We start from the raw sequence: 12354 nt of genomic DNA on the forward strand, positions 1-12354 counted from the left end.
TCTTCAGGCACTTTTAAGTGTTTAATTAAACCTTCATTTTTTTGTGCTAGGTAAAAAATGATTTTGTTTTTGCACTCCTTGCTGAGGAAAGATCCCTGCTGAAACTGCAGATGGCTTGTAGAAAGAGCCATGGAAACAGTACACAGAGCGAACTGTTTCACTCAGTTGCCTCATGAACTAGAAGTTCACTTTGTTGTATCAGGAGCTTGAAGTCTGAAAATCCTTGACAGGAATATTAATTGTTACCATTGAATGGGGAATATTCAACAAAGTAACAGAGACAAAAATTGCTGATTGAAAGAGAATTTACTTAATCTCTAATCCTTTGACCCATGGAGCAAACATCTGTTGATAGTAATTTGTTGTACACAGGCTGCATTTTGAGGTATCAAATTACATTATAAGAAACAAACAACAGTGCATTTTTTTCTTAATTTAAGCACCTACTGCATCTACAGGTACAGCTGTGAGTACACAGATACATAATGCATCTTGAGTGAACTAATTATTTTAGTTCTAATTTTGCCAAATGTTAATAAAAACCGTATAGGACTGACGTCCAGGTGCATCATGAATCCAATTAATATCTTGATGCTGGGCACAAGTATTACAAGCCCAGAGTTTGCATATATTTTGTAACTGTTTTTCTGGTTTGACTTAAAGAAGTGAGCTCATCAAAATCCAGTTGGTTTCAGTGGAATACATAGGTACTGAGCAAAGATTAAGCTGTATGAGTTTTGTATTTCATAGGTGTTATAGTCTGATATGGTGAATGGTTGTCTTATGTATGTCACCTAAATATTATTAATACACTTCATATGCAAGGAGTGGAAGGGATGTTCAGAAAGGCTGAGGGAGGTGTTCCTAAGTGCAAAGCCCTGCTTTTCCCAGAGCTAACAAGTTTCAGCTTTTTCCTAGCTTGCTAAGGCCAAGCTTGAACATCTCTTTTTACACTGAGGGAAACTAAAGCTTGTCTGCCAATTATTGCCAGTGCCTGTCCATTTGCCAGCCTCCCCTGCCAGAGCCAGCACAGGAGAGCAGGGGGGTGCAGCTGGGAGGCACGACACGCGTGCTCAGGGCACTGCCTGCTCCCACTCACCCAGGGTCACAGCATGGGCTTTGTTAGTCCTGCCTAAGGGCTAACAGCCCTGCTCTTCCTCCAGCCTTTCACTGCTTCAGGACCTTTCAGCCTGTTTGTGCCTCAGTTGTTGCTTGCCATCCAGGCCCTGAAGTGTAGCTACTAGTTCCCATCACCTCTGCCTGTTTGCCCACTCCATCTCTCTGGATTGAGCTGAAGAGGATACAGTTTTCTGTCCGCAATATATCAGTCCTGATAATGGAGCTTTGGGAAGGATTTTAGTTAGATTCAAAGCAGCAGATCAGGAGCCAATCAAAATAATAATATCAATTGTTTCTAAAGACAACAGTAAATCAAGATTTTCAAGCCTGCTCTTCAACTACTCTGTTGGAGACAGCTGTTTGTAAATGACCCTTTAGTAAGATTACTTACAGAGAAGCAAAAGGAAAGTGAGAAACTGCCAGTTGAAGCTTTTCATGCTGATCTCATTTTTGTCTTTGAGGTTTAAAATATTCACAAGGAGTGAAAGCTGATATTTACGAGTAGAGCTGAGGGGTGTGGGGGGTGGTGGTGTTGCTTAAACAGGTCCTAGCCCATCACCAACATCTCTAGCTGTACTCTACAAGCTCCATGGAGATTCAGTACTCCAATATTTTTAGAAGTAATCACGTCTGTGTATTTCAGAATTGTTCATTCTGTAACACATTCTTGCCTTTTACTTTGTTTATAGATTTTTTTTAATAGAAATTAACTGTTTTTCCTTGTTTTCCAAGTAGTACTTATGCAATTCAGTGACAGAAAGTGCCGTTGAACCTGGAAGAACATCACTTTCTGTTAAATCTTTGTTAAATTGTATGCCCATGTTTTGCTCTGCCTGGAGTACCATAAATCCCACTCATTTTTATGGGGTTCAGTGGATATAGATATGTGCCAAGTATAGAGACAAAGAAAGCACAAAGATGTAACCAGGGATTTGACCTGTGTAATGCAATAGCAGAAAAGCTGTACCCTGCAGTCTGAAAAGCACAACATATCGTTTTGGCAGCAGCAGAGCTTCAACATCAGCACCTTTGATTTAATGCCACTGAGGCCCAATAAGCCTCAAACACAGTGACCATTTCAGAGGCTTCTACAGAAAACTGCTCTGTAGTGAATACGCAGCTCAAATAACTTCCTCAAATTTTGATGGATAGAAATATGTTAAAGCCTTTATTCCAAGTCTTGCAATTCACCCTAGAACTGTTTCTTTCCCCCCCCCACCCCCTCCCTTATATTAATAGCCAATTTTCTAGACAACATGCCCTTGCGAAGTTCTGGCAAGTTGAGCATGGAGACCAGAAAAGAAGATGGTGAGAGCACAGCACCTGCCCCTCCGCAGAAGAAGCTGTCCTGTCAGTGCCACCACCACTGTCCTGAGGACTCAGTCAACAGCACCTGCAGGTTGGTGGGGTATATATTTGGTGGTGAAGCATGGGAAAACCTATTTGTGATAGCTCAGCAGTCCCAGGTTGGGTGTTGCAGTTTTTGTTTAAAAAGTAATGAGCCGTTTATACATTGTGTCTAAAAGTCAGAGGTAATTTTTACCTAGATATCAGCTACATATTTGTAGTTTTATGTTAGGGTGTTTACTTCTTTACAGTTTTAGATAATACCTATATTAATTCATTGTACATGAAATATTCTGAAGGTAGGAGTTTCTTTTTAAAGGTGCATGCCATTAATGAGAGGAGACTTAATGAAGATATATTGAAATGTCAGTACTTAGAAATTTATAATCACTGTCTATGGAACACCACTTACAGAACACTGCTCTTGATGTGTGTCTTCGCAATAGCTGAGATATCTTTTGTAGGTCCTCAAGGCTTTATTTTTTCCCTTGCTCCCATACTAAAAGGGAAGTGATCTTTTTATTGAGGTGAAGCATTGAGTATTTTCTTGAACCGGCTATAGTCTTGTTTGGGTTTTGTGTTTAGAGCTCTACAAACTTCTCATCTGGGTTGGATTCTGCTTCCTCAGATCCTTCCTCCTCCCTGGGGCAGAAGCATGTCCCACTGTGCACAGTCCCCTTGAAGGCTCAGCCTTGGCCTGTATTGCCTGACTGACACTGCCTGAAGCAGCAGAGGTGACTGAGGGTACCTGTGGTAGGACCAAGCTGCTGTTCCCCCACCCAAAAGCAGCTCTTGCTGGACACATACTATAGCTGTTGAATGAGAGTAGTGGTGAAACACCTTGGCTTGACGTGTATGTACTGTTTGCTTTAGCTGCAGCAAAGTAGGTGTCCCGAGTTGAGTGAGTGGTGGGTTTTTTTTTGGTGGCAGGGGAGGGGGCTATAGGGGTGGCCCCCTATGAGAAGCTTCTTGAAGCTTCCCCAGCTCCAAGTCAGCTCCACCTCTGCTCAAAAACTGAGCCAATCAGCTGCGCCTCTGCGATAACATATTTAAGAAGGGACGTGGTGAGGTGCAGTCAGACTTGTGAGGAGGAGTTGCTGCAGCTGCATGAACACCAAGGTCAGTGGAGGAACGGAGGAAGAAAGGAGGGGGGAGGTGTGCCGGAGCAGAGACCCCCCTGTATCCTGTGGTGAGATGGCAGGGCAGCCCCCCCCCGCCACCCATGAAGATCTACAGTGGAGCAGACGGTGATTTATGGCCTGTGTTTCGCCTGGTTGATCAAGGTGATTGTGCCCGAAGAAGGCCGGGGTCTTGTGGGAAAAGGCAGCCCCGCAGCTGTAATTCAGCGCTGGGAGGATTGCAGCATGCGGGGGTGTCCCACGCCGGAGCAGCTCGGGAAGGGCTGCAGCCGTGGGAGAGAATCCAGTTGGAGAAAGTTGGTGGCCCACGATGGAGCAGTGTGGGGAATGCTGCGGCCCATGGGAGGAACTCATGTCAGAGAAAGTTTGTGGAGGACAGGCTCCTGTGAGCGGGGGATCACAAGTTCCAGAAGCTCCCCCCACTGAAGATGGAGAAAGCAGCAGCACTGACTGCACCCCCCTTCCATGCCCCTGCGCCACTGGGGGAGGAGGTAGAGATATCGGGAGCAGAGCTGAGCCTGGGAAGAAGGGAGAGGTGGGGGGAAGGTGTTCTCAAGATGTGGCAATGCTTCTCAGTGTCCTACTCTGTTACTTGTTTTTAATGTCTGTAATAAATGTATGTTCTTTTTTTCCTTCCCCTAACGAGTCTGCCTTTTGCCCATGACCATAAAGGGGTTTTTTTTCCCCATCCCACTCCTATCTCAAACCCCAAACCTGGCTCCCTGTCCCTTCTTATTGCCAGAAGAGAAGGGAGAGAGAGCGGCTGTGTGCTGTTTGGCTGCCGACCAGGCTCAAACCACGACAGTAGGGCTGAGTTCTTCATGTTCTGCATGAGGAATTTAAAATTTTCTGCTTACTTAGAGCAGGTAAGATACTGGAGATCTAGTCCCCATCAATTATAGCCTGGTGAATCTGTGGGGATGAGAGAAGCATCGAAGCACGGCACAGCTGTGAGCCCACCTGGATGTACCAGTTGGGCATGCAGTGTTGTTTGAGGTGAGACACTCTAATGTTATGTCAGCTCTTCAAGGCAGCACATTCAAAGGATAGACGGAGAAAGCCTAAGGTGGCTGAAGATACAGATTGCTCTGTTGGATTTTTGAGTGTTGTTTTGTAGCCTTACTTAATTCCACTCAGCCTGCAGTTTCACACTGAATTGTATCAAAGTTTTGATGACAGTTGTAAATACCATTTCCCCTTTTTATCTTTTTCCTTCCAAGTTAGACCTAACTGCTCTCACATGGCAGTCAGTTTAAAAAGCTATAAAAACCCACTCTGATACCAATTTGCAGATCCCCTACAGTGTGAATCAGCTGTTTCCTGTTCCTGCCCAGCAAGAGTCACTGCTTTCACACATGCTGTCACACACACAGTAACAGGGAAGTTGCAGATCACTTCTAAATCCATGAATTAGGAAGCACAAAGGGATCCATGTTACAGGACCAATTGAACAAGGTTTATACCCCATCTAGGTAGGCCTACCATTGCGCATTCCTTCATAGACATCACTGACACTAAGTATTTTTCATGTTACCAAGAACTATGAGTAAATGTCCTATTAAAATGGATTTGTGCACTTTCCCTCACTGCAGTACTTCAAGGAAACTCTCTTCAGAGTCCCCCCTTACCATGTCAAATACCAAATTTGGTTTTAGGTGTTAATGCCCAAGAATAGGCAGTTAAGTGGTAACAAAACACAAAGTTATAACCCCTTTTGTCTTCATAATCTTTGTAAGTTCAGGCTTAAATGTTATATTTGAGTGACAATTTTTTTTCCAGTTTAGACTTCAAAAAATTGAAACTGTGATTTACTTAAGTATTAATCACTTTTCTGTCCAGGAAAATGGAAACAGTCAAAAGACTTGCATTAGAGCTGCTCCTCTCCTATCCTGTGCTGTCACCTGAGCAGTATCTACCTTGACACTTGCCCAGTGAGCAACAGCATAAGTGAAAAATTGCTTAAGAGTTTGGAGTAATATAAAACAAAAAAAATGTAAATTAATTTAAATTAAATACCCTGCCGGCTTGTCAGCAATCATCCTTTTCAGGAATTCAGGAAGGTCGTCATTGTTATAGTTCCCCTTGCCTTGGTGTGAGAGTTGCAGTGAGGTATGAAGGACAACACCCCTTGTTTTCCCTACATCTGCCTTACTGTTAGTCTGTAATCATTTGCTTCTTACATTCCCTAATACATAGCTGGAATTATGGATTAAAAGTGAAATAGGACATTATAGAGAGAAGAGTATCCTAAGTCTACTGTTGGGAAAGAATAGTTGTTAGGTCTCCAGGTAGCTGGCTGGGCTGAAACCAGGTTTCAAAAGATTTGACCAAACCCAATCAGGTTAGCAGGGTGTTGTGGTTTGAGCCTGGTCAGCAGCTAAACGCCACACAGTCGCTCACCCACCCTCCCCCCACTTGGGAATGGGGAGGGAATCGGAGGGGCAAAGGGACACTCGCGGGTTGAGATAAAAACCAGTTTAATAACAGTAACAGAATAATACGCTGACAGCAGTATCAGCAGGTAATGTACAATACAGCTACTCACCACCCACCGACCGACACCCGCCTGCTCCCGCCGGTGATCCCCAACACCAAGGCCCCACAGCCACACTCCCAGAAGTGGCAGCCTCTCCCAGCCCTCTGCTGCCTTTATATGGTGAGCACAAGGTCACATGACATGGACTATCGGCCAATCCTGGCCCAGCCCTCCAGCTGTGCTCCCCCCACCCCCGCACACAGGTGAGGGCACTGGGACCTGGGGAGCCCCTGGGGTCTCAGGGTGCTGCAGCACTCCTCCAGCTACTAAAACAAACAGGAACTCTATTCCAGCCCGAACCAGGACAGTATCCACCCCTTATTCCATATCATTTTACATTATGCTCACGTTCCATATTTCTAATACATTATTGTTATTTACAATCCTCTTACTTGGTCAAAGACATACGCATACAGATGTCATTCTCTCAGTCCATGGTCCATCACTGCAGGATATATCATGAGTTGACTTGGTCCATAGCTTCAGGTTCCATCTGTCATAACAGTCCCTTCAGGCAGGAGGAGCAATGCTCAGTCAGTAGGGTAGAGGTGTCCTTGGACCTGGCAGGAGGATGGCATGCAGTCTCTGTTGCAGTCGGAGCTGGTGCCTGATGCATCTGATGCTGTCTGTATTCACATTCGCTGGGCATCAGTTGCTGGAACCAGTCCTATTTTCATCCAAGTTCATGTTTGCTATAACAAAGCATTGGTAGGGTGGTGTGGTGACTAATCTAATACAGCTTATTGGCTATTTTTGCCTAACATTAAGTCCCCTTGAGGTACACATCAGACTTCCCCGTCCTTCTGCATTACACACCAAGTGCACCCGGGTCCTTGGGCAAAGGTAATCCCACGTATGGGCTTACCTTTACCTGAAGGAGGTATAACCCAGCATGTTCTTAGGGTGCACTACCAGGACTCTGTCTCCATCTACAATATGCAGAATGTTTGACTGCGCAGGGCCAGCCTGGTTGGCAGATCCTCTAGTATTGACTAACCAGGTGGCCTTTGCTAAATGTGTGTCCCAATGCTTAAAAGTTCCACCTCCCATTGCTCTCAGCATGGTCTTTAGTAGCCCATTATACCGCTCAATTTTCCCGGAGGCCGGGGCATGATAGGGGATATGATATCCACTCAATGCCATGTTCTTTTGCCCAGGTGTTTATAAGATTATTTCGAAAATGAGTACCATTATCTGACTCAATTCTATCTGGGGTGCCATGCCACCACAGGACTTGTTTTTCAAGTCCCGGAATAGTGTTCCGAGCAGTGGCATGGGGCACAGCATATGTTTCCAGCCATCCGGTAGTTGCTTCTACCATTGTGAGCACATAACGCTTACCATGCCGAGTTTGTGGGAGCGTGATGTAATCAATCTGCCAGGCCTCCCCATATCTATACTTTAACCGCCTCCCTCCATACCAAAGAGGTTTTAACCGCTTGGCCTGCCTGATCGCAGCACATCTCACATTCATGGATAACCTGTGATATAATGTCCATAGTTAGGTCCACCCCTCGGTCACGAGCCCATCTATATGTTGCGTCTCTTCCTTGATGGCCCGAGGAGTCATGGGCCCAACGAGCCATAAATTTTTCACCCTTATGCTGCCAGTCCAGATCTACTTGGGCCACCTTAATCTTTGCAGCCTGGTCCACCTGGTAGTTGTTTTGATGTTCTTCCATTGCTCGATTTTTTGGGTATATGAGCATCTACGTGGCATATTTTCACAACCAAGTTCTCTATTCGAACAGCAATATCCTGCCACAAGTCAGCAGCCCAGATGGGTTTGCCTCTACACTGCCAGCCACTCTGTTTCCACTGCCGCAACCACCCCCACAGGGCATTTGCCACCATCCATGAATCAGTGTAGAGATAAAGGACTGGCCATTTTTCTTGCTCGGCAATACTTAAGGCCAGCTGGATGGCTTTCACTTCTGCAAATTGACTGGATTCACCCTCTCCTTCAACAGCTTCTGTGACCCGTTGTGTGGGGCTCCACACAGCAGCCTTCCACTTCCGATGTTTCCCTACAATGCAACAGGACCCATCGGTAAACAAGGCATATCGCTTCTCATTATCTGGTAGTTCATTATATGGCGGTGCCTCTTCAGCTCGGGTCACCTCTTCCTCTGGTGACATTCCAAAGTCTTTGTTCTCTGGCCAATTTGTAATTACTTCTAGTATTCCTGGGCGGTTGGCGTTTCCTATTCGAGCCCGCTGTGTGATGAGCGCGACCCACTTACTCCACGTAGCATCAGTTGCATGATGTGTTGAGGGGACCTTCCCTTTGAACATCCAGCCCAGTACCGGCAGTCGGGGTGCCAAGAGGAGCTGTGCTTCTGTACCAATTACTTCTGAAGCAGCTCGGACCCCTTCATATGCTGCCAGTATCTCTTTTTCAGTTGGAGTATAACGGGCTTCAGATCCTCTATATCCTCGACTCCAGAATCCCAGGGGTCGACCCCAGGTCTCCCCTGGTGCCCTCTGCCAAAGACTCCAGGTAGGGCCATTCTCCCCGGCCGCAGTGTAGAGCACATTTTTAACATCATGTCCTGCCCGAACTGGCCCAAGGGCTACAGCATGAACGATTTCTTGTTTAATTTGTTCAAAAGCTTGCTTTTGTTCAGGGCCCCATAAAAAGTCATTTTTCTTTTGGGTCACTTGATAAAGAGGGCTTACGATCTGACTGTAATTTGGAATATGCATTCTCCAGAAGCCTATCACACCTAAGAAAGCTTGTACTGCCTTTCTGCTGGTTGGTGGAGACATAGCCGTTATTTTATTAATCACATCCATTGGAATCTGACGACGTCCATCTTGCCATTTGATTCCTAAAAACTGAATCTTCTGTGCAGGGCCCTTGACTTTACCCCATTTTATGGCGAAGCCAGCTCTCAAAAGAATTTTAACTATTTTCTCTCCCTTCTCAAAAACCTCTTCTGCTGTATTCTCCCATATAATGATGTCATCAATGTATTGTAAATGTTCTGGAGCTTCACCCTGTTCCAGTGCAGTGTGGATCAGTCCATGACAAATAGTGGGACTGTGTTTCCACCCCTGGGGCAGTCTGTTCCAGGTGTATTGGACACCCCTCCAGGTGAAAGAAAACTGTGGCCTGCACTCTGCTGCCAGAGGGATGGAGAAAAAGGCATTGGTGATATCAATGGTGGTGTACCACTTGGCTGCCTTTGACTCCAATTCATACTGAAGCTGCAGCATGTCTGGCACAGCAGCACTTAACGGTGGTGTGACTTCATTCAGGCCCCGATAGTCCACTGTCAGTCTCCACTCCCCATTAGACTTCCGCACTGGCCATGTGGGGCTGTTGAAGGGTGAGCGAGTCTTGCTGATCACCCCTTGGCTCTCTAGTTGACGAATCAGTTGGTGGATGGGAACTACAGAGTCTCTGTTGGTGCGATATTGCCGTCGGTGCACAGTCGTGGTAGCGATCGGCACCTGTTGCTCTTCGACCTTCAGTAGTCCCACAGCAGAAGAATCCTCTGAGAGCCCTGGCAGAGTGGACAGCTGTTTAATTTCTTCTGTCTCCAAGGCAGCTATACCGAAAGCCCACCGGTACCCTTTTGGGTCCTTAAAATACCCTCTCCAGAGATAATCTATTCCAAGAATACAGGGAGCTTCCGGGCCAGTTACAACAGGGTGCTTTTGCCACTCATTTCCAGTTAGGCTCACCTCAGCCTCCACCAGAGTCAGCTGTTGAGAACCTCCTGTCACTCCTGAGATACAGATAGCCTCTGTTCCTTGGAAATTCAGCGGCATCAGGGTGCACTGGGCACCAGTGTCCACCAAAGCCTTATACTCCTGGGGATCCGATGTGCCAGGCCATCGAATCCACACAGTCCAGTAAACACGACTGTCCCTCTCCTCCACCTGGCTGGAGGCAGGGCCTCTCTAATGCTGCTCATAGTATCCACTGTTGATGAAGGGGTTAGTGTGGTCTGTGCGAACCTCAGTCTCATCCTGGTTACTCACTTTTTGTAAGTACGACTCAGAAGTTCTCCTCATAGGATCAGGAGCAAAGTCAATTCTACGCTGTTTGGGTAACTGATTAGCTGAGACTGGAGCAGCACTTATCCTGGAAGAACCTTGATTTGTAGCCATTCTTCCTTCCAACTCTCGGACCCGCTCTCTTAGAACGTAGGTGGATTTCCCGTCCCATTTCCTCGTATCTTCTCCATGGTCACACAGGTAATACCATAGGTTCCCCCGTGGTGTATACCGTCTCGCTTGAGTAGGGAGTCGTTTGCTCCTGATAGCCGAGACCTTAGTCTGTGGAGGTGGAGAGTAGGACATGTCCTCTTTGAGTTGTTGGACTTCTTGTGACAGTTTCTCCACAGCCGCAACGATGGAAGAAGAGAGACTTTCTTCGTAGTGCCGGAGTCGGCGAGCCAAGTCATCCATAGTTGGTCCCTCTTCGTCTCTCCAGTCAATACTGCTAGTGCATTCAAATGTGATGATGGAGCACTCCGTATAAACTTCCGCCACATGGGCCGGGTGCATTGAACTTCATCTGGGTCTGTGGGTAGCCGCGCATCGTCTGGATCATAATAAACCATCTCCAGCACAGCCAGTTCCCTCAGGTATTGGATACCTCTCTCCATGGCAGTCCACTTACTTAGGTGACATGTAAGATCTTCCTTGAAGGGATATCTGTCCCTCACGCCTGACAGTAGTCATCTCCAAAGGCTGAGCGTTTGTGTCTTTCTTCCAATAATCTTGTCAATGCCTGAATCCCTGGACAGGGATCCCAGTTGCCTGGCTTCTCTACCTTCTAATTCCACACTGTTGGCACCACTAACCCAGCATCGGAGCAGCCAGGTAAGGAGGTGTTCGCCTGGATGGCGGCTGAAATCCTTTCTCATGTCTCATAGTTCACTCAGGGATAGAGATCAGGTGATTACCACTGGCTCTGCCTCCTCCTCCTGTTCTTGTGAGGGCCCTGGTTCACCATCATCTTTTATAATGCGAGGGGATTTTTTAGTGTATTTCTTTTTCTGTATGGGAGCAACTGATACTGTTGTGGATTGATGCTCCCGTTCACCCGCAGTACTTATCGTAGGGGTCGGATTGGCTGCAGTGTCTGTCGCCTCAGTTGGAGTGGCTGCAGTGCCTGGTGGGGGTGTCAGAGTGGTTGCAGTGCCGGTTGCTTTGCTCGCAGATGCCAGGACGTCTTCCTTTTGAGGGTACTGCATAGTGGCAAGCAGGGTTCGGTAGGCATGGGCCAGGCCCCAGCACGTTGCAATGATCTGCATCTCTCTTGAGGTGTCAGGATGACAGCACACCTTTTCTAAATATTTCACTAATTTCTCAGGATCCCGCACTTGTTCAGGGGTGAAGTTCCAAAACATTGGAGGTCCCCACTGTCCTAGATACTTGCCCATGCTACCCCACACCCCCAGCCACTCATAACTCTGCAACCCTGGGGTAGACCTCTGGGTGGTATTCAGAAACAGCTGCTTAACCCAAAACAGAACCTGAACCACATTCAGGAACACTACAGCTTCCAGAAACAAGACAACAACACTAATATGAGCATTCCATCGATATTCAGAGTTCTCAGCATTCTCAAGTATACTTGCAAGTAGCTTGGAGAAGGGGAAGATGGAAAAAGGTATCTCCCCCTTGAGTGGGCTTTCCGAGGAGAAAAGGTGGAGGGTATAGTTACTAACCCACTCCAGTAGGTGCCCCATAACTCCCAGGACTGAAAATTTTATCATGCCATAAATTAGAGTTACATAATACAGCAAGGCAAAAATCTTAATCCAATTCCCACGGGTAATAAGCAGCAACATGGGGACTACATATGGTAAGTAATGTGATGTATAACACAACTGCAGCAACAAAATCCACGATTTTAGTAGCCAAGCAAATGACATTATAACAGGATGGGCAGTCAGCATTATAACAAACTTGATAGTACCCACAGATCAAATCTGTTATCTCAACCCTTCATGCCCCACATTGGGCGCCAAAAAGGACTGTTGTGGTTTGAGCCTACTCAGCAGCTAAATGCCACACAGTCACTCACCCACCCTCCCCCTACTTGGGAATGGGGAGGGAATCGGAGGGGCAAAGGGAGACTCGTGGGTTGAGATAAAAACAGTTTAATAACAGTAACACAATAATACACTGACAGCAATATCAGCAGGTAATGTACAATACAGCTGCTCACCACCCGCCGACCGACACCCACCT

At 46.6% G+C, this 12354-nt stretch overlaps 1 protein-coding gene across 1 annotated transcript in view; it reads left to right on the plus strand.

The window, feature by feature from the left end:
- The window catches only part of BMPR1B (bone morphogenetic protein receptor type 1B), an 86239-nt gene that overhangs the window by 45499 nt on the left and 28386 nt on the right, over positions 1-12354 (plus strand). Inside the window, exon 2 of the mRNA XM_042807596.1 lies at positions 2359-2518. Within this exon, the coding sequence (XP_042663530.1) occupies positions 2376-2518 (143 nt within the window). The 5' untranslated portion in view covers positions 2359-2375. The remainder of the gene's footprint in view (positions 1-2358; positions 2519-12354) is intronic.

The sequence above is a fragment of the Tyto alba genome, unplaced genomic scaffold (assembly GCF_018691265.1).
Source record: "Tyto alba isolate M040663 unplaced genomic scaffold, T.alba_DEE_v4.0 Super-Scaffold_6, whole genome shotgun sequence".
Lineage (NCBI taxonomy): Eukaryota > Metazoa > Chordata > Aves > Strigiformes > Tytonidae > Tyto > Tyto alba.